Source organism: Salmo salar, chromosome 16 (assembly GCF_965601325.2).
Source record: "Salmo salar chromosome 16, fSalSal1, whole genome shotgun sequence".
Classification (NCBI taxonomy): Eukaryota; Metazoa; Chordata; class Actinopteri; order Salmoniformes; family Salmonidae; genus Salmo; species Salmo salar.
Window position 1 is genome coordinate 39755572 of NC_138306.1, and position 22307 is coordinate 39777878.

A 22307-nucleotide genomic window follows, 5' to 3' on the forward strand; every position below is an offset into this window, starting at 1 on the left:
CCATGCATGCAAATAAGTCACTCATTATTTATAGTTCACCACCTGTCTGAATGCTGTTACATGCATAATCATCCATGATGTCTATGATTTACAGTGTGACTGCTCAGTTGACTGCTTGGTGGTAGTAAACTGAAAATGATTATTGATCATTTTCCACTAGTCTTTTACATCTCATATATCAGCCTTCTCTTCTCTCCCTGGATCTGCTGCATTCCTCATAAACTGCTACGCAATAGACATTTCAAAATACTTTGAATCCCAAATGTTACCTTATGTTGTTTGCCGTTGTTGTTATAAAGAGCACATAACATCTGAATTGATCGTCTCTTTCTGATATTTCCTTTGTACAGTCCATGACGTTGGGATGAATTGGCTTTGATCAACAGAAAAGTATAGCGATCGCTAATAGCGTATCGACTGCATATTCCTATAGCAAGAACGCGTCTCTGTGCGTGCCTGATAATCTACAGGCTATTCTATTCTATATTTGATTATATTTATGTCAAATAATTATAGAAAAACGGCCCTTGCGCTGCCAGCTGTTTCCATTCTTTCTACAGGGACTGTCTGCAATATCACCGATTTAAACTGGTATTCATTGAAAACAGTGAGATGGATTTTGAAATCGTCATACCGACAGTAATCGATTAAATATAATACTAAAATCTCCTGATTTTAATGTGGAACCGATAGGCTAAGGTTTGATGTCTATCACAAACGTGAATTTGCAACAACAACAAAAAAGAAATGCCACTCACCTAATTAAAATTGAGATGGTCCATGTGAGGGAACTTAGGCAGAAGCCAATAGCGCCAAAACCTTCGCCGAACACTTAAAGTCTGATTTAAAAGCAAAAACTATTTATGAATGAAACCCTATGGCTTAAGACACACCCACCACCCGGGACGCACCACGTGACGTAAGTGATTGAAGAGCTGGAGGAGGCGTGCGCTGAAGATCATCAGCATCCTTCCATTCAAAGGTAGGCTGTTAGGGGGGAGGGGGTGGGGAGGGGGGAGACGTTATGAACACGCTTCTGGTGGAACAGAATGCAAATATGTACATTCACATTATGTTCGGAATAAAGAATTCTAATAGGGCTAGAATAATGGTTGATACGTTATTATTTATAATATTATATATAGAGCTCTAATATTTTATTATATGGGCTATACTTTATATTGAACATTATTATCTGAGCAACCATAGTGGATACTGTAGTATCAAGCTCTGTATTCTTTTGCAGCTTTTGGTAAAACAGAATCACACTTTAACTTTGATTTTGTTCACCTTGATGGGTCAGTTGGCACCTGACAGACCAGTGATGATCTTATCAATCATGTCATCAGTGGATCCTGTTTGACATTCTAACGGCGCCACCCCCTGGCTGTGAAATGTTCCACACTACCACACATGCCTCACTTTTTTAATAAATCTGTCTATTTACAACGGCAGATAACCAAAATATGAAATATTCCGTGTTAAAGATAACACCGAACGAGACACCTTTTCTGATTGAACACTGGTGGATACGAATCCTTGGATTGAATATGTTGCCTCTAGAAAATAACTACATTCCCCGTCATCCTTTGAACGCTCATAAGGCATTGTGGGTCGGTTCAATCGATGTCCTTGTCCTATCAGACGCACACTGTTTGACTGACTTCGCGCAAGGGCTTGGGGATTCGTTTGTGCTTGAATTATAGTCATTCTGACAAAATGATGGCAGCAAGGTTTCTCCGTCGCTCTCTCCCTGTATTGAGGCAAGCAAGATGCTACGCCGAAGCAGCTTCGGGCTCTGCCCAGATGTCCTTCACATTTGCCTCGCCAACGCAGGTAAAATAGTCCGGGGTTGACAAGGCTTATGTTATTGGCCTACGGTAGATTCCTAGCTAGCTATCTCCAATGATAAAGCCAAAGACAGATATAACGTCACTCTTAATAATAAAGACACATTATCTAACCATACAGTTAGCTAGCGACAAATGCCTGTGGCGTGCACACCGCTCAATGGCTAGCTAGTTTAACTTGGTAACGTTAGCGTACCTACTTTTTACCTGTGCATGTAACAGTTAGTTGTAAATTGACGCTCGCGCGTGTATATTCTTCCAATCAAGCCTCGCCAAATCAGTTTGGCATGCCTAAATTGTTCTGTGCAACAATGTGCCCCTACTGTGTTGCCACTTGCCAGCTAACGTTAGATTGCAATAAATAACCTGTTTGTCAAAGCTAGTTACCACAATGGGTCACAGGCCCTTGCACTTTCTTATTATTTCACCTTGGGACTAGAACTGGATTACAGTACTCTTCAATTGTTAGCAACTATTTCTGATTTAATAATTAGTTTGGCTAAATCTTCAGGAGTGTGCTGACTCCACCTTAGTCACCCACATAACTAGCTAGCTATTCTGTTCGTTAGTTAGCTAGGTACAAGTTAGCGTTATAGCTAGCTAGATGTCACTGAAGTGCATCTGACAGTAATTTACTAGCTAATTGGAAACAGTTTTACCTAGTTACATAACTCAAGTCAACATTAAATATGAATTGAAGATAATTCTGTTTGCTTTTCAACCTGTCAGGCTGTAATGGCATATTATATAACGTATGATAACATAACTGCAATGTACCTTACCAGAACCTCAACTAAAATATAGTAACATAACACCTCAGTAAATATGCATGGACTTTATCCATTAGAACAATTATCTAGTACTGCATGCAGATACTGTATATTTCCACACTTAATATTCAACTTCAATTCTAAGAAAATCAATAATAGTTAATGTACAGTAATGTGTGTTTCTCCTTCTCCCAGGTGTACTTCAAGGAGGCCAGTGTGAAACAGGTTGACGTGCCCACGCTGACTGGTGCTTTCGGTATCCTCCCTGCCCACGTCCCCACGCTGCAGGTTCTCCGGCCCGGAGTGGTCACCGTGTTCAACGATGATGGCTCCGCAACAAAGTTCTTTGGTGAGATTTTTCTTGATGGCTCAGTGGTCTGATTACCTCTTATGATTTTATGCATCAAACATAAAGAGCAAAGAGGAGGTGCATGAGTGTACCGGTTGGATGCATGGGGTGTGAGTAGCTCTGTTTTGTACTGTCAACTGTGGTTATATGTAGAAATCAGATAAAGTTTTAAAGCAAGCCTCTTGATTAATCAAGTCCCCAAGAAACTGGGAGAGTGAGCAATCCATTTGTTAAACAGCGCCGCGACATGAATCCAACAGACAATTGCCACCTTCGAAGGAAATGGCAACTTGGAGATGCAAACAAAAGTTATGAACAGTTAAATGCTGTCCAGGAAAACATAGCTTTAATACTCTCAATGCACAACAAAACTGCTACAATTGTTGAACAAAAAGCAGATTCGCTCAAAGACGGAGGATATTGTGTCAGATGCGCACAAACAAGGCGTGTGCATGAATTAACAAAATTTGCCTTTTGGGAACAAGGTTGTGAATTTTAGAAGAATTGGACCAGCAAGAAAACACAAGCCGACGTAACATGAGTATTGTCCTGACCAGAAGATAACGAAAAAGGAGACCTTCCAGCAACGTGGTCAAACTGATATCAGAGGAACTTGTCGTGGGTATATCACCAGAGGCTCTGGAAAGATACCATTGGATCGGAGTGAAACAGAAGAATGCTAAATACCCACTCATGGGTATCATCAAACTATGGAACTATCAGACCAAAGTCAAGGGGGAAGTTGGTCAAAATCCAGGGCCAGACTATTTGATTGGTCCAGGACCTGTCTGCTAAGGAGGAAAGAACTGGGAGCTGGAGAGGGACATGTTTGGCTTGTGAAAGTGGGCAAGAAGGATTTATCTATAAACAATCATTTTATTTTCCTTTATTGCCATGTCAAACGAGACGACTGTGATTTAGGTCCCCTGCCAAAATAATAGTTCCTTTTGGGTTTGCTCTAATATAGCATGATTGCTATCTGAACTCCAGAGTTGACATCTGAATGACAATGAAATCTGGGATGTCTGATGTGTTTACCAGGTTTATTTGCAGTGTTTTTATTTTTGTTTAATCTGTAGTTTGGCTCTCTTCAAAATTAAAATATCATATTCTGGCTTATGTCCAGAAATGTTATTTTCTTTATCTTGTAAATACTTTATGGGCTTTTTCTAACATTTAGTGTTTTTTTTTTTTACTTTACTCAGATTTAACTGAGTATGAGATTATCATTCCCCTAAAGTGTGCATAAAAAGGATCCCAAATTATGTCATGTGTCTGCTTTCCTCAGTCTATATTTGTAATGGTAAAAGGTCTTTATTTTTACGTTTACGCATTTAAGAAATTTTGCTCTGTTTGTTCTCCATATTCTGTCACTAAGTGCATTTAACAGCATTTTCTGTTGGTGTAATTCTGCGCGATACAGGAGAATGATCCTATATCATGGATTGTTGAAGACTGTATATTTTTTTTGAAATGTCTTGGTAAGTTTTTATACGGTAAAGAAAATACAATTTCTGAACTTAAACATTTTAAAAGCACCTATAGTTTCTTCAGATTTATATCAGCAGACCAAGAATCACTAAAAATAGGTATCACCCAAAAATAAATATTAGGCGCTGTTAAGTTCTAAACAGGACCCAAACGTAACAGGTATTGGTAAAGATGAATATAAATTAAGCATATTTGCCAACGATATAACTGACTGATATTAAACTCAATGCCCCCTTTTTTAATATTTTGAAAATAATTTTATATCCTGAGATAAAAAAAAACCTAATATAGGGAAAAGACAACCTCAGGATCTACAGCAATCCTTCAACACTAGAACTGCCTGGCCTTTCAGGCTATAAGTACCCGCTAGAGAACATTGCCGGGCGTCTACAAACATAAGCGCCAATGCTTAATAATTAAAGGATTAGTTGCATGAATCAATAAACTCGGCAAAAAAAGAAACGTCCCTTTTTCAGGACCATGTCTTCCAAAGATAATTCGTAAAAGTCCAAATGGCTTAACAGATCTTCATTGTAAAGGGTTTAAACACTGTTTCCCATGCTTGTTCAATGAACCATAAACAATTGATGAACATGCACCTGTGGAACGGTTAAGACGCTAACAGCTTACAGACGGTAGGCAATTAAGGTCACAGTTATGAAAACTTAAGACACTAAAGAGCCATTCTACTCTGAAAAACATCCAAAAGAAAGCTCATCTGCGTGAGCGTGCCTTAGGCATGCTGCATAGAGGCATGAGGACTGCAGATGTGGCCAGGGCAATAAATTGAAATGTCTGTACTGTGAGACGCCTAAGACAGCGCTACAGGGAGACCAGACGAACAGCTGATTGTCCTCGCAGTGGCAGACCACGTGTAACGACACCTGCACAGATCGGTACATCTGAACATCACACCTGCGGGGCAGCTACGGGATGGCAACAACTGCCCGAGTTACACCAGGAACGCACAGTCCCTCCATCAGTGCTCAGACTGTCCGCAATAGGCTGAGAGAGGCTGGACTGAGGGCTTGTAGGCCTGTTGTAAGGCAGGTGCTCACCAGACATTACCAGCAACAACGTCGCCTATGGGCACAAACCCACCGTCGCTGGACCAGACAGGACTGGCAAAAAGTGCTCTTCACTGACGAGTCGTGGCTTTTGTGTCACCAGGGGTGATGGTCGGATTCGCGTTTATCGTCGAAGGAATGAGTGTTACACCGAGGCCTGTACTCTGGAGCGGGATCGATTTGGAGGTGGAGGGTTCATGGTCTGAGGCGGTGTGTCACAGCATCATCGGACTGAGCTTGTCATTGCAGGCAATCTCAACGCTGTGTGTTACAGGGAAGACATCCTCCTCCCTCATGTGGTACCCATCCTGCAGGCTTATCCTGACATGACCCTCCAGCATGACAATGCCACCACGCACAGAAAGAGCAGTATGGATGATTTCCTGCAAGACACGAATGTTAGTGTTCTGCCATGGCCAGTGAAGAGCCCAGATCTCAATCCTTTTGAGCACGTCTGGGACCTTTTGGATTGGAGTGTGAGGGCTAGGGCCATTTCCCCCCCCAGATGTTCGGGAATTTGCAGGTGCCTTGGTGGAAGAGTGGGGTAACATCTCACAGCAAAAAACTGGCAAATCTGGTGCACTCCACAAGGAGATGCACAGCAGTACTTAATGCAGCTGGTGGCCACACCAGATACTGACTGACTTTTGATTTTGCCTCCCCCTTTGTTCAGGGACACATTATTCCACTTCTGTTAGTTACATGTCTAGTCACATGTCTGTGGAACTTGTTCAGTTTGTCTCAGTTGTTGAATATTGTTATGTTCATACAAATATTTACACGTTAAGTTTGAAAATGAACGCAGTTGACAGTGAGGATGTATTTTTTTTGCTGAGTTTATTCGTGGGAATATATACACGTTTGGAAAAAGTTATTTGTTAATTAAGGATATGTGTTGTATAATTCTACAGTCCTAGAAAACAACAAGGCCTATAACTAACTTATTTTAGTTCCCTTTACAATAAAAACATTGTAATCCATTTGATCAACTTTATTTGTAGATTTCATTATAGTCAAGTTACAGCTTCTTTTGACATGGTAGAAACAAATGTATTAATATAACCAGACAGGTGCCCAAGTGAAATTTTATTTTCTGTCTTCCTAAACAAAAGCACCAGTGCATGAACAATTGTAAGGGATGAATGACATATTTCTGCTTAGTAGCCAGAGCAACGCTGGCTGTGTGAGTGGCTGTGTGAGTGGCTGTGTGAGTGGCTGTGTGAGTGGCTGTGTGAGTGGCTGTGTGAGTGGCTGTGTGAGTGGCTGTGTGAGTGGCTGTGTGAGTGGCTGTGTGAGCGGCCGTGCTGGCTGTGTGAGCGGCACGCATATTCTTGCAAAAGTGACATTTGGAAATAGAGCTGCACCTCTTGAATTATGACAAAGTTAAGTGTCATCGAAACACCAAATTGTTTTCTTATACTATATAGAAATCAGTGTTTTACCTGCATGTGACTCTGAAGGACGATTTGATCGTGATGATCCTTTCCTGCATCTTTAAATTTAAAGATGTGCCCATCTCTTAGTACAATTTGACAGCTGTTAAGCCTAATATTGTCACTCATCAGATTGTCAATTTTATCTTGTCTATAGGCTCTTATTGTGTGAAATTAGTTTCGATGTGCAGGCTGACTGGCATATTTTGATTCCTGCTCAAGTTGGATAGAGTCAAGGATGTCTTGCATTATTTTAAAGGCCTGCTGCAACACAGCATGTTTTCATTTCCATTAGAATACATTTGATTAGTAATGGTTACAGTAAATAAAACAATCCTGTAACTGCTTATTTTTACAAAGTTAAACGTAAAAGAGAACAGTATCAACCCACAAGGCGCGCTGTCAAATTATTTGTTGCTGATTTGAATAGGCATACACACTCATTACACAATTTGTCTTTCTAAGTTTAAATCAACCTCTTCACCCTCATCATTCAGTTAGGCCTAATTTTAAATTGAATTGTGAAGTAAGGTGCACAATTATTACCTGTTCATCCATTTGTCATTCAGCGAGGAGTGCGACACACTAGCGCCTGGATGGGTGCCTACAGCACGTGATGTCTAAAGGCGTCCTAAAATTCAGAATCAAATGGCATAATGATACATAGTATTTCTGAAATTCGCCCACATGGAAAGCCTGAAGGCATAGAAACTGTAAATGATTTAATATGAAATAACATTTCAATGACAGAATTAAAAAGGAATTTTGGACTGACCAATGTAGACATTTACAAAATACAGCTGAAGTCGGAGGTTTACATACACCTTAGCCAAATACATTTAAACTCAGTCTTTCACAATTCCTGACACTTAATCCTAGTAAACATTCCTTGTCTTAGGTCACTTAGGATCACCACTTTTATTTTAAGGTTGTGAAATGTCAGAATAATAGTGTTGATTTTATTTCCTTCGTCACATTCCCAGTGGGTCAGAAGTTTACATCCATCAATTAGTATTTGGTAGCATTGCCTTTAAATTTTACTTGGGTCAAACGTTTTGGGTAGCCTTCCACAAGCTTCCCACAAGTTGGGTGAGTTTTGGCCCATGCCTCCTCCTGACAGAGCAGGTGTTACTGAGTCAGGTTTGTAGGCCTTCTTGCTCGCACACGCTTTTTCAGTTCTGCCCACAAATTTTCTCTGGATTGAGGTCAGGGCTTTGTGATGGCCACTCTAATACCTTGACTTATTTGTCCTTAAGCCATTTTGCCACAACTTTGGAAGTATGCTTGGGGTCATTGTCCATTTGCAACCAAGCTTTAACTTCCTGACTGATGTCTTGATGTTGCTTCAATATATCCACATCATTTTCCACGCTCATGATGCCATCTACTTTGCACTCCCTCCTGCAGCAAAGCACCCCCACAACATGATGCTGCCCCCCCCCCCCCCCCCCCACCCCCATGCTTCACGGTTGGGATGGTGTTCTTCGCAAGCCTCCCCCTTTTTCCTCCAAACATAATGGTCATTATAGCCAAACAGTTGTATTTTTGATTCATCAGACCAGAGGACATTTCTCCAAAGTACGATCGTTGTCCTCATGTGCAGTTGCAAACTGTAGTCTGGCTTTTTTATGGACGTTTTGGAGCAGTGGCTTCTTCCTTGCTGAGCGGCCTTTCAAGTTGTCGATATAGGACTTGTTTTACTGTGGATATAGATACTTCTGTATGTGTTTTCTCCAGCATCTTCACAAGGTCATCTGTTCTGGGATTGATTTGTACTTTTCGCAATAAATATGTTCATCTCTAGGAGACAGAACGTGTCTCCTTCCTGAGCGGTATGACGGCTGCGTGGTCCCATGGTGTTTATAATTGTGTACTATTATTTGTACAGATGAATGTGGTACCTTCAGGTGTTTTGAAAATGTCTCCCAAGGAGGAAGCAGACTTGTGGAGGTCTAAATGTATTATATATATTTTTCTGACTTTTGGCTTTCTTGATTTCCCCATGATGTCAAGCAAAGAGGCACTGAGCTTGAAGGTAGGCCTTGAAATACATCCACAGGTACACCTCCAATTGACTCAAATTATGTCTATCAGAAGCTTCTAAAGCCATGACATAATTTTCTGGAATTTTCCAAGCTGTTTAAAGGCACTGTCAACTTAGTATATGTACACTTCTGACCCACTGGAATTGTGAAATAATCTGTCTGTAAACAATTCTTGGAAAAAATTACTTGTCATCCACAAAGTAGATGTCCTAACCAACTTGCCAAAACTATAGTTTGTTAACAAGACATTTGTGGAGTGGTTGAAAACAATTTTTATTAACTGCAACCTAAGTGTATGTAACTTCTGACTTGAACTGTACATGCAACTTATCACAAGTTCGAGCTGAAATCTTTGGACATCAGAGCAATGTAGAGGGAGTTCTGAGTCAGAAAATAATACTAAAATGATGGGTCAGATACCTACAAAACCTAGCAGAAAGCCTATCCAACTAAAGATGGTGTTGGAACAAAATTACAGTTAACAAAAATGTAAGCTCTCTGTATGTTTCAAGTGATGGTATATGAGGGTGGGTTGAGATTGGAAATGGGTTGGACTGTACTTTTCTCCTCAATCATTTTGAAACTTTTGCTTAACTGGAAATCAAGTGATCCTCCATTGTTGCGACGGTAGAAGAATCAAATGCATTATTATTTGAGTGTTGAAAAGGGTGTGGGTAACCAAGGCAGTGGAGCAGTTCGAGGTCATATGGAATAGTCTTGCAGGTGCTGGGAGCATGCGGGTCTGGGCAGGAGTGATGTCGTTGATGTTTGTGTGCGCCTGTCTTGTCTGTTTTATAGTGTAAAATCTCTTATCACAAGTCTATGCTGTGAGACACGGTGCTGTTCAGGATCGCCCAATCCACAATAGGACTCATAGGCTCTGTCCCTAACCTCTAGCCCCTTGCATGAGCTCTAACTAAAAGGGTTAGAGTTCGATAGGTGTTGCAACATGGTGGGAGTTCCACTGTTTTTAACCCTTTATGAAATGGTGGGTGAGTCTGTCTGACTTCTGACGTTTATGGCAAGAGGGACTAGTGGTATCACCTAAAATTGATTTGATTCACTATGGCTAGATTTTTCCTGTTGACACCCATATGTGTACAAATGCCAGTGTCTGTGTGGTAGGCCGATACATCATTTTGGAAGCTTTGATTACATTTTTAATGATCTTGTGATATCTGATTAAATAAAAGCAATGATTTCTAAGCTACTTACATACCAAATGGGGACAGTGCTTGAGCATGCCTTCTGTGTTTTTCAAGGTGATCGCAATGGTCAGTTCCATATCAATAACTGGCCACTTTAATGTGGACTATGCGGCAGGGGTCAGTCCTGTCTCAAATTGTGGGTAAGACGTTGACTGCATCCTAGACCTTGAGAAATCTAACTTGGCCTACATTTAAGTGTTACGCTACTTCCCCTGCTTTGAAATCCACTACAACAAAATGGCACATTTGCAAAAGTGTCTGCACTGAACATTTTTAAAGGGTGTATGTGAAACGAAGTTGGGGAGTAGAAATAGACGGTAGTATGAATATCGTTATGTGGATCCATACCAGTATACCTTAAGACTACATATTGCCCGTCCTTACTTTAAAGTCCCAGTGCAGTCAAACTTGTATTTTTCAAGTTTTATTTATATAGAGATACACCTCTCTCCATCCACGGTGAGGTTGGAATAATACTGTGGAATTCTGAAAATGTACAATGCCCCTTTTTAGTTTAACCTCTATGGGCTAGCGTCCCACCTACGTAACAGCCACTTGCAGCCTGTGGCGCGATTTTCAAAACCTTAAAAATCATATTACTTCAATTTCTCAAACATATGACTATTTTACAGATATTTAAAGACAAGACTCTCGTTAATCTAACCACACTGTCCGATTTCAAAAAGGCTTTACAACGAAAGCAAAACATTAGATTATGTCAGCAGAGTACCAAGCCAGAAATAATCAGACACCCATTTTTCAAGCCAGCATATAATGTCACCAAAACCCAGAAGACAGCTAAATGCAGCACTCACCTTTGATCTTCATCAGATGACAACCCTAGGACATTATGTTATACAATACATGCATGTTTTGTTCAATCAAGTTCATATTTATATCAAAAACCAGCTTTTTACATTAGCATGTGACGTTCAGAACTAGCATACCCCCCGCAAACTTCCGGGGAATTCGCTAACATTTTACTAAATTACTCACGATAAACGTTCACAAAAAGCATAACAATTATTTTAAGAATTATAGATACAGACCTCCTCTATGCACTCGATATGTCCGATTTTTAAAATAGCTTTTTGGTGAAAGCACATTTTGCAATATTCTAAGTACATAGCCCAGGCATCACGGGCTCGCTATTTAGACACCCGGCAAGTTAAGCACTCACCATAATCATATTTACTATTATAAAAGTTTGATTACCTTTTGTCTTCGTCAGAATGCACACCCAGGACTGCTACTTCAATAACAAATGTTGGTTTGGTCCAAAATAATCCATCGTTATATCCGAATAGCGGCGTTTTGTTCGTGCGTTCCAGACACTATCCGAAATGGTAAAGAAGTGTCGCGCGCATGGCGCAATTCGTGACAATAAAATTCTAAATATTCCATTACCGTACTTCGAAGCATGTCAACCGCTGTTTAAAATCAATTTTTACGCCATTTTTCTCGTAGAAAAGCGATAATATTCCGACAGGGAATCTCCTTTTCGGCAAACAGAGGAAAAAAATCACAAAGGCGGGGGCGGTCGGGTCACGCGCATAAGCCTAGAGTCCCTTGATCGGCCACTTGAGAAAGGCGATAATGTGTTTCAGCCTGGGGCTGGAATGACGACATTCTGTTTTTTCCCGGGCTCTGAGCGCCTATGGAAGACGTGGGAAGTGTCACGTTAGAGCAGAGATCCTTAGTAAAAGATGGAGATGGAAAAGAAGTTCAAGAAATGGTCAGACAGGCCACTTCCTGTAAAGGAATCTCTCAGGTTTTGACCTGCCATTTGAGTTCTGTTATACTCAGACACCATTCAAACAGTTTTAGAAACTTTAGGGTGTTTTCTATCCATATGTAATAAGTATATGCATATTCTAGTTACTGGGTAGGAGTGGTAACCAGATTAAATCGGGTATGTTTTTTATCCAGCCGTGTCAATACTGCCCCCTAGCCCTAACAGGGGAGCTGTTTGTAAAAAAAAATAAAAAAAAAATGCCTGAAATTTCAGCCTGTTTTGGTGGGATGGAGTTTTGGCATGTCTGGTGATAACACCAGGCGGTGAATTATTTAATAAACAAATAACAGTTCAAACCCATCTACTAATAACAGCTCCTTCTCAGTTTTCTCCAGTCCTAGCAACATTATTGCTTGATTGTTCTTTATTTATTTTTTTTACAATTTGTTTTCAATTAATCACAGAAAGGGCCTTAATTGTTACCCAGAAATGATTTGATATTGAGAACTGCTTCATTGGACCTCTTTTAACATGGAACTTCCAGCAGAGGTCAGTCCTGTCTTGTGGGGATGACTGCATCCTAGGCCTGGAGAAATCTGACTTAGCGTAACACTTTCAAATTGTAGTCTACTTCCCTGGATTGAAATCAGCTAAAATAAACTTCTGCATGTTAGTGACTGAACTTTAAGAGACTGTTGCAGTCTGTGCATGAAGGAAATGCATTTATTTAATTTCAATAGAGTAAGTTGTCTACATGGGGCTGGCCGGTATATTTTATTTAACCATGTAGGCTAATTGAGAACAAGTTCTCATTTACAACTGCGACCTGGCCAAGATAAAGCAAAGCAGTTCGACACATACAACAACAGTTACACATGGAATAAACAAACATAGTGTGTGCAAATGAGGTAAGATGAGGGAGGTAAGGCAATAAATATGCCATGGTGAAGTAATTACAATATACCAATTAAACACTGATGTGCAGAAGATGAATGTGCAAGTAAAGATACTGGGGTGCAAAGGAGCTAAATAAATACAGTATAAGGTAGTTGGATGGGCTATGTACAGGAGCAGTGATCTGTGAGCTGCTCTGACAGCTGGTGCTTAAAGCTAGTGAGGGAGATATGTCTCCAGCTTCAGTGATTTTATTTTTTTATATATATATTATTTTTTTTTGTAGTTCGTTCCAGTCATTGGCAGCAGAGAACTGGAAGGAAAGGCGGCTAAAGTAGGAATTGGCTTTGGGGGTGACTAGTGAGATATACCTGCTGGCGTGCGTGCTACGGGTGGGTGCTGCTATGGTGACCAGTGAGCTGAGATAAGGCGAGACTTGTAGATGACCTGGAGCCAGTGGGTTTGGCGACGAGTATGAAGCGATGGCCAGCCAACGAGAGCATACAGGTCGCAATGGTGGGTAGTGTATGGGGCTTTGGTGACAAAACGGATGGCACTGTGATAGACTGCATCCAATTTGTTGAGTAGAGTGTTGGAGGCTATTTTGATAATGACATCGTCGAGGATCGGTAGGATGGTCAGTTTTACGAGGGTATGTTTGGCAGTATGAGTGAAGGATGCTTTATTGCGAAATGGGAAGCCGATTCTAGATTTAATTTTGGATTGGAGATGCTTAATGTGTGTCTGGAAGGAGAGTTTACAGTCTAACCAGACACCTAGGTATTTGTAGTTGTGCACATATTTTAAGTCAGAACCATCCAGAGTAGTGATGCTGGATGGGTGGACAGGTGCGGGCAGTGATCGGTTGAAGAGCATGCATTTAGCTTTACTTGCATTTTAAGAGCAGTTGGAGGCAATGGAAGGAGAATTGTATGGCATTGAAGCTCATCTGGAGGTTAGTTACGTGTCCAAAGAAGGGCCAGAAGTATACATAATGGTGTCGTGTGCGTCGAGGTGGATCCGAGAATCACCAGCAGCAAGAGCGACATCATTGATGCATACAGAGAAGAGTCGGCCTGGTATGATTGGTGGGGTGGCTGAATGAAATGGGTTGCTTTACTCAAATTTGGTCTGTTTTTCAGTGAGCAGCGGGTCAATCACAGTGAACGCAGACTCATCGGTGCAGCTGCTGGCTGAAGAGGCTTTCCCCCTGGACCAGCTGGATGTGGCTGTAAGTACCCAGCACCCACTCATAAACCTATTTATTATCTCTATGGCAACAGGTGGGCAGGCCACAGCGTGGGCAGGCCACCGCATCACACCTGATTTCTAGTAATAAACAAATCATTGTTGTCTAGTTGGACTGGGGTGTGTTCGTTACGGGAACCGTTTACCATTTTAAGAACCAGAACGAAACGGAGGTTCCTACCTGAATTTTTCAAATAGAAACTCTCATTTGTGTTTTCCTTTTGGAGTAAACGGTTTCTGTTGCTAAACGTTTTGCAACAGACAAAATATTTTGCAAAAGCATCGGCGGAATGATTACACCCCTGGGACGTATTCAATTCTGTCTCAAAACATTTATTTAATGGAAGCAAACAACTGATGGACCTACCTGAATTTGTCGTGTTCTTTTTTTCAACTGTTTGGCTAATGGTTACACACCTGGTGTAGTGTGTTAGAGCTGGGCAGGAAGAAGGGCCGCGGAGGGCTACTTATGTTTCCTGCGCCAATGGGAGCAGAATGCCCTTAAATCATTGAACCAGAGCAATCACAAGATGCTCTTCATCAGAGCAATAACAATTGCATGAACATTTCCCATCCTCTACATTAGGATTGCTTTGTTCTCTGAAAAGCTAGGCTAGAGTTGTGATTGACTGCATTGGCTGAATGATGCCAGTCATTGATTGAAACCCAACCTTTTATAAAGATGTTAACTGTATGCAGCTCTGCTCAGTCAGACCTTAGTTTTGTAAAAGGAAACCTTCCATGAAATGACCAAATCCCTTACTCAACAGAATTCCGCACAGCATTGGCTCAAATGTCAGTCTAAATATGTATTTGTGTGAATTGTCCCTAAGGCCATGTTGCTCTTTATTACTCGCAGCCCCATCAGCCGACTAAACGTTCATCGTAGAGGAGCTCCCTCTTTCTCTCTGACCCTGTCCGAGAAGGGCACACACTGTCAAGTTGACTCCAAAGAAATGGATGACTTTTTTTTTCTTCCTCTGTGAACAATGCACAGGAGAAACCCTGCTGTTAATAAGGCAGGAAAGGTCAGTCACTGTTGAGTTATAGCAGATGTGCCAAGTTCCCACTGGGAGACCTTTAACTCCCAGCTATGTTTGGCATTTCTACGCTGTAATCGCTACTGTAACAAATGGGCCTTTCACAGGAAAGAGGCAATGTGAATTTGCAATGCTAGTCTCTCTCTTCCAGACCTGCCAACATACACACACACACAATTTTAGGTTAAAGTACGCTGGAATGAGAAACTGCCCTAAAATAGTCTTCTCGTTGGCACCTTGTGGTTTTTGACCCAACTGTCTCTGAAGTTGGAACTGAGCCAATCGGAAGACTTTGGCGAGGAGAAAAAATCTCTAGCTTTACCCTCCTGCCCCCCCCAGTCTTAATACTGTTTTGCTCCCTCGAGTTCCACTTCGTCCATTTATACCACTGTGATGAAAATAGATAGGGATAATGGACAACGAGCCTTTCGCTAAATACTTTTTCCATAATTGGGTCTTAGTCGAGCACAACCACTTTTGTAGTAGTCTCCTTCGCTAAGGCATCATTACGATGAAGTAGTTAGCTACGACGTTTAGTCAACTAAGAGAATGCTTTCTTGTGAGCACTTAATCTCTGCAACAGTAGGTGCGAGCGCATTGTCGAGAAAGGAAATGTGGTGTTGCGATAGTTCAGTGCACGTTGCTGCACGGATGGAAACAGACATGGCAGAGAGCTGTTCTGCTGATACTGTACTTCACAAAAAATCAGATTTTCCTACCTTTAAAATAAACAAAATAAAATAGAATATTAGCCCCCTAGAGTCGCTGTCTGCTCTCCGCGGGAATCTAATTGGCATAATAAAAGAATCCCCATCAATCTTGTCAGTTTGAAAGATTTTTTTGCATGGGCTGCGTCTCAATCCACCACATCTGCCGACGTTGCCCTTCCGTGTCTGCGGTGAAGTGTGACAGAACTAGTGCGGTGTTCTCACAAAAGTCTGTAGAGTCCGAAAGGTTTGGCCCACAAATGGAAAGATGTAGCTCCCATGAACACGATGTCTGAGAACCTCACGATAGTGCTCTATGACCCCCACAAGCATCATGGGACTCGTTTTGTAGTCGGTACAGCCGATCTGCCAAGTTCTGAATGTAGTGTCCGAATAGATTGGGCACACGTTAAGTTTGCTGAAAATTAACGCAGTTGACAGTGAGAGGACATTTTCTTTTTTTTGCTGAGTTTATATATGGAGATATTTTAATGTTTAAAATAAGGGGTTAAATGCTAGTCTAAATAAATACAAATAGTGATCCTTATCTCTCAGCTATAGGACAGACACTTCAGAACAAACCATTAAAAAAAAAAAAAAAATGTATCCATGCATGAAGCTGTTATTCAAGGTTTCTATGGGCGAATAGCACTAAGGCCAAATTCAATGTTTCATCAAATAAAAACAGTTCTGATACTTTTTAAGGCGTCCTAAAATTCTAATTCCAATAGTCATACCATCGATCATTTAGCTATCTTAAAACAATCCCATATTGTCCTAGTAGACACCCCCACGGCTTTGATTCTATTCATATATTTTTTTGTTCACGCTTATTGCCTGTTGTGCAGTTCAAGGACCTAAATAAAAACGTTGACACTATAAATTAATATTTAGAATATCTTGTCAAAGGTATGTTTACTACAAATTTTCCAAAGGCACACTTTGATCTAGTAAAACTTAGCCACTCGGTAACATTCACCGTCTTCTTGGTAAGCAACTCCAGTATAGATTTGTCCTTGTGTTTTTGGTTATTGTCCTGCTGAAAGGTGAATTTAATGTCCCAGTGTCTGGTGGAAATCAGACCGAACCAGGTTTTCCTTTAGGATTTTGCCTGTGTTTATCTCCATTTCTTTTTTGTCCTGGATAAATTCCCTAGTCCTTAACGATTACAAGCATACCCATAACATGATGTAGTCACCACCGTGCCTGAAAATATGGAGCGGTACTCAGTAATGTTGTACTTTTGGGGCAAATCCGATAATGCTTGGTATTCATGGAAGAAAAAAAGTGATTTGCTTTGTTTTTATGCAATATTACTATAGTGCCTTGTTGCAAACAGGGAGCATGTTTTTGGAATATTTGTAAAATTGGCAAATGTCAACAATCGGCTGCTAATGATGTGATAATAGTCAGTTCACCAATGACAAGGCATGTTGAATGAATGGTAGTAATCACACCTAACTTGATGGATTAGGTCAGGGATGGAGATCTGAAACAAGCCCATAGGCCTAGTTCAGTTTCATAGTCCAAATTACCTACCGTAAGCTAGACTACTACATTGCATCCAGTAATTGAGTTATTAAAAAAAAAAAAAATCTCCCCAAACAAAATTAAGCCAGTTTATGTTTTCACTAGACTATCCACATAAAGACACCTATTAATTAGAATAGTCATTACCCCTACATATAACCTAGAACAATGAGTTATTGATACCACTTCAATTTCATTTAGGATCAAACCCACTGAAAATAGTTTGTTTTGCCTGGCAGAAGCATAAAGAACAGGCTGTCCTTTTTTTGTACTATGTTCTTTGCGCAAAGATTTATCTGTACAGGATTGGATTATGAAGCAGTGTTTCCCCAAACTATGCTTACAGGGACCTGCCGCCTAGCTCTGACCCTTGTCTAAGGCTGTGTTTACTCATGCAGCCCAGTTCTTTTGCCCAATTATTGGCAAGAGTTGAATTGATTGGTCAAAAGACCAATGATGAAACATTTCGGCTGCCTGTGTAAACGCATCCCTATTAGCCTTAATTGGTTATTTAGTTGAATGTAAAAAAATAGACTGGTACTGTGCTAGCATATTTAGTATGCATGATGTCCAGCACTTCGTAGTATGGATATGGTTGTTGTGTATCTGACCTCTCTGATTTTTAGGCTGCCAAGGTCAACTTGGAGAAGGCCCAGTCTGAAATGGCGTCTGTGTCTGACGAGGCTGCCAGGGCTGAGGTCCAGATCAACATAGACGCCAACGAGGCAATCGTCAAAGCCCTGGAGTAGGCCGCGCGACTGGTCTCTGTGGTACGTATTGCAACCATGTACCTCTGTGAGGTGGTAGAAGTGTAGAGAATGAGCTTCACATCTGACCTAGACGCTGTTGGAAAAGCTTTAAAATGCATCCAATCCTTGCTCATATCCACCTTTGAAGCGATCAGTGTGTATTTTAAAGGCTTACAGTTGCTGAGCTAATTGCCTACCAGCTATTTTTTTATGAAAGCAGACAACCCATAGTGACTTAATGGGTGATGACGAGTTATGCACATTTCAGCCATTCAGTGCAGGGTAGATCTTGTCACCAAGCTTTGACATTGGCTAACAGAATTGCCATCATGCGTTCTGTTTGAAGGAGAGATTTCCATGACTTGATCACTGATCTCACGCAAGTGAGTTCAGAGCTTGTTTCAGCATGGGCAGCGCTATTGAGTACTTTCACCATTTTGAAGTAGTCAACTAGGTGGGACCATAAAGAATGATAGAGGCCTCTGGTAGCAAAAAGGTTTTATTGGCATGGGTAGCGCCATTGAAGGATTATAACGTTTTAATGTAGTCAACTGGGTTGGACTTTCTACTTCATTGGCTGATCCAACCGGGTCATCAGGAGGGATCTGACAATCAATTTTCAGTGAACTGAAAAGATGAGCGATTCAGGGATGTGTGCGCTTTGGGGACCTTTAACAGAATGTGACTGGCAGAACGGGTGTTGTATGTGGAGGACGAGGGCTGCAGTAGGTATCACAGATGGGCGTGGAGTGAGCCCTAAGAGGGTTTTATAAATACGCATCAACCAGTGGGTCTTGCAATGGGTATACAGAGAAGACCAGTTTACAGAGGAGTATAGAGTGTAGTGATGTGTCCTATAAGGAGCATTGGTGGCACATCTGATGGCTGAATGGTAAAGAATATCTAGCCACTTGAGAGCACCCTTACCTGCCAATCTATAAATGCCGTAATCTAGCATGGTCATCTGAATCAGGGTTAGTTTGGCAGCTGGGGTGAAAGAGGAGCGATTACGATAGAGCGTTCCAAATCTAGATTTAATCTTAGCCTGCAGCTTTGAGATGCGCTGAGAGAAGGACAGTGTACCTTCGAGCCGTACTCCCAAGTACTTGTATGAGATGACTACCTCAAGCTGTAAACCCTCAAGCGGTAGTAAACACACCTGTTGGGAGAGGGGCATTCTTCTTACCAAACCACATGACCTTTTTGTTTTGGAGGTGTTCAGAACAAGGTTAACCTCTTACATCTAGACGTTCCGCTAGCGGAACACCTGCTCCAATATCCAATGATGGGCGTGGCGCGAAATACAAAGTCCTCGAAAATCCCAAAACTTCCATTTGTCAAACATATGACTATTTTACAGCATTTTAAAGACAAGACTCTCCTTTATCTAACCACACTGTCCGATTTCAAAAAGGCTTTACAGCGACAGCAAAACATTAGATTATGTCAGCAGAGTACCCAGCCAGAAATAATCACACCCATTTTTCAAGCTAGCATATAATGTCACAAAAACCAAAACCACAGCTAAATGCAGCACTAACCTTTGATCTTCATCAGATGACACTCCTAGGACATTGTTATACAATACATGCATGTTTTGTTCAATCAAGTTCATATTTATATCAAAAAACGGCTTTTTACATTAGCATGTGACGTTCAGAACTAGCATACCCACCGCAAACTTCCGGTGAATTTACTAAATTACTCACGATAAACGTTCACAAAAAAAAAAAACAATTATTTTAAGAATTATAGATACAGAACTCCTCTATGCACTCGATATGTCCGATTTTTAAAATAGCTTTTCGGTGAAAGCACATTTTGCAATATTCTGAGTAGATAGCTCGCCATCACAGGCTAGCTATTTAGACACCCACCAAGTTTAGCCCTCACCAAAGTCAGATTTACTATAAGAAAAATTGGCTTACCTTTGCTGTTCTTCGTCAGAATGCACTCCCGGGACTTCTACTTCAATAACAAATGTTGGTTTGGTTCCAAATAATCCATAGATGTATCCAAATAGCGGCGTTTTGTTGTGCGTTCAAGACACTATCCGAAGGGTTACGTGCCCGACGCATTTCGTGACAAAAGATTTCGAAATATTCCATTACCCTACTTCGAAGCATGTCAACCGCTGTTTAAAATCAATTTTTATGCGATTTTTCTCATAAAAAAAGCGATAATATTCCGCCCGGGAAACCCTGTTTTTGTTCAAAGACGAAAAAATTAAAACATGGTGTCGCCTCGTGCACGCGCCTCAGTCTCATTGTTCTCAGATCGACCACTATCCAAATGCGCTACTGTTTTTCAGCCTGGGCCTGCAAAGGCATCATTCAGCGTTTTGCCGCCTTCTGAGAGCCTATGGGAGCCGTAGGAAGTGTCACGTTACAGCAGGGATCCTCAGTTTTCAATAAAGAGAGTGTAGAAGGCCAAGAAATGGTCAAAGAGGGCACTTCCTGTAAGGAATCTTCTCAGGTTTTGGCCTGCCAAATGAGTTCTGTTATACTCACAGACACCATTCAAACAGTTTTAGATACTTTGGAGTGTTTTCTATCCAAAGCTAATAATTATATGCATATTCTAGTTTCTGGGCAGGAGTAATAATCAGATTAAATCGGGTATGTTTTTTTTTATCCGGCCGTGAAAATACTGCCTCTTATCTATAACAGGTTAAGGGTAGAGAGCTTGTTGGGCACTAAAATCTTTGTAGAGCATTTAACACAATCTGGGGAGGGGCCAGCTGAGTATAAGCCTATCATCTGCATATAAATGGATGAGAGCTTCTTACTGCCTGAGCTATGTTGATGTAAATTAAGAGCGTGGGGCCTAGGATCGAGCCTTGGGGTACACCCTTGGTGACAGGCAGTGGCTGAGACGGCAGATGTTCTGACTTCATACACTGCACTCTTTGAGAGAGGTAGTTAGCAAATCAGGCCAAAGACCCCTCAGACACCAATACTGCTTAGTCAGCCCACAAGAATGGAATGGTCCAACTATCAAAAGCTTTGGCCAAGTCAATAAAAATAGCAGTTTTTTGGTGTCAAGTTTCAGGAGCTCCTTTAGCACCTCGGACTAGGTGACTGCCTGCAGAGAGAAACTTTGTAGAGGGGCAGGGGAAAAAGAGAAGCATCGGGTATAGTTGCATTAGAAGGGGTGGGAGATGAGGAAATATTGGACGGGCAAGGAGGCATGGCTGAGGCATAGGAATCCTGACTTAATGAAGTGGTGATTCGAGCTCAGCCATGTGCTTCTTGTCAGTAACAACCACATCAACTTTAAGGGACATGGGCAGCAGTGAGGAGGAGGGTTTATTCTCCAGGTCTTTAACCGTTTTCCAGAACTTCTTGGGGTTAGACCAACAGAAGTGGAGTAACTGCAAGATCACAGTCGAACCAGGGGCTGGACATGTCTTTTTTTTATTTGTGTTTTCTTTATGGGGACGTGTTTTGTTAACAATACCACTGAAAATATCAAAGGTCCAAGTGTCCTTGACCGAGGGGATCAAGCTGAGTCTATTCCATTTTATCTCTATGGTTCAGTAAGGATTTAGCACACCCCAATGTTATGTCAGACTGTTTTTATTGCTGGATGACTGTATACTTATGGTAATCATATTTTCGCCTTTATTCCAGGTGGCGTGTTGGTATAAAGGAAATGAAAATTCTCCAACTGTTTCCCGGACCAGTCAAGTCAGTAACTGCATGATCTCATGCTTGCTTTGTACAGTGGAATGAAATGACCAATAAATTTATTTGGATCTACCTGCCAATTATTCTGTATTTTTGTTCCTTTTATGTAGGATTCAAGGACTGGTATTGTGTGCTATATTTTGTAAGGGAAAAGAGACCAAACATAGATGTATTCTGTGTACAATGTGTTTTTCCCGTATTTTGTGGTTATAGTTAATGCAGTTCTCCTTTCTGCCACTTGGTGACAGTGTTTTCATAGTCACAGCAAGTAGCAAATGGAACAAAGTCTGTTCTATTGTGGTGAGACAAACCCATTAACCAAGGGTAGCTATTATAATCACCTTTGTTGAGTTGGCTATGTTGTGATTTCTCAAGCGTTATAATTAATTTAATGAAGGCATCAAGTGTTATTTTTGTCCATACTGATTTTAGTGGTATGCTTGATTTTTGTTTCACATTTTTTCAGCAGGTGGTTAGCTTTGGTGTTACTCAATGTCTGTAA

The 22307-nt window shown here is 41.1% G+C and overlaps 1 protein-coding gene across 1 annotated transcript; it reads left to right on the plus strand.

The window, feature by feature from the left end:
- Nucleotides 1-1593: 1593 nt before the first annotated feature.
- Nucleotides 1594-21877, plus strand: LOC106573602 (ATP synthase F(1) complex subunit delta, mitochondrial). The gene is made up of 5 exons (XM_014148792.3): nucleotides 1594-1836; nucleotides 2816-2969; nucleotides 13985-14073; nucleotides 17994-18137; nucleotides 21749-21877. The coding sequence occupies exons 1-4, from the start codon at nucleotides 1720-1722 to the stop codon at nucleotides 18114-18116; spliced, it is 483 nt and encodes a 160-aa protein (XP_014004267.1). The 5' UTR covers nucleotides 1594-1719; the 3' UTR covers nucleotides 18117-18137; nucleotides 21749-21877.
- The last annotated feature ends 430 nt before the right edge of the window (nucleotides 21878-22307 follow it).

What these genes read in the sequence shown, in the direction of transcription:
- LOC106573602 (XM_014148792.3), top strand. Translation starts at nt 1,720, where the DNA reads ATGATGGCAGCAAGGTTTCTCCGTCGCTCTCTCCCTGTATTGAGGCAA. An exon ending in CATTTGCCTCGCCAACGCAG is followed by an intron (nt 1,837 to 2,815) that starts GTAAAATAGTCC and finishes TCCTTCTCCCAG; the next exon opens with GTGTACTTCAAGGAGGCCAG. An exon ending in TGGACCAGCTGGATGTGGCT is followed by an intron (nt 14,074 to 17,993) that starts GTAAGTACCCAG and finishes TCTGATTTTTAG; the next exon opens with GCTGCCAAGGTCAACTTGGA.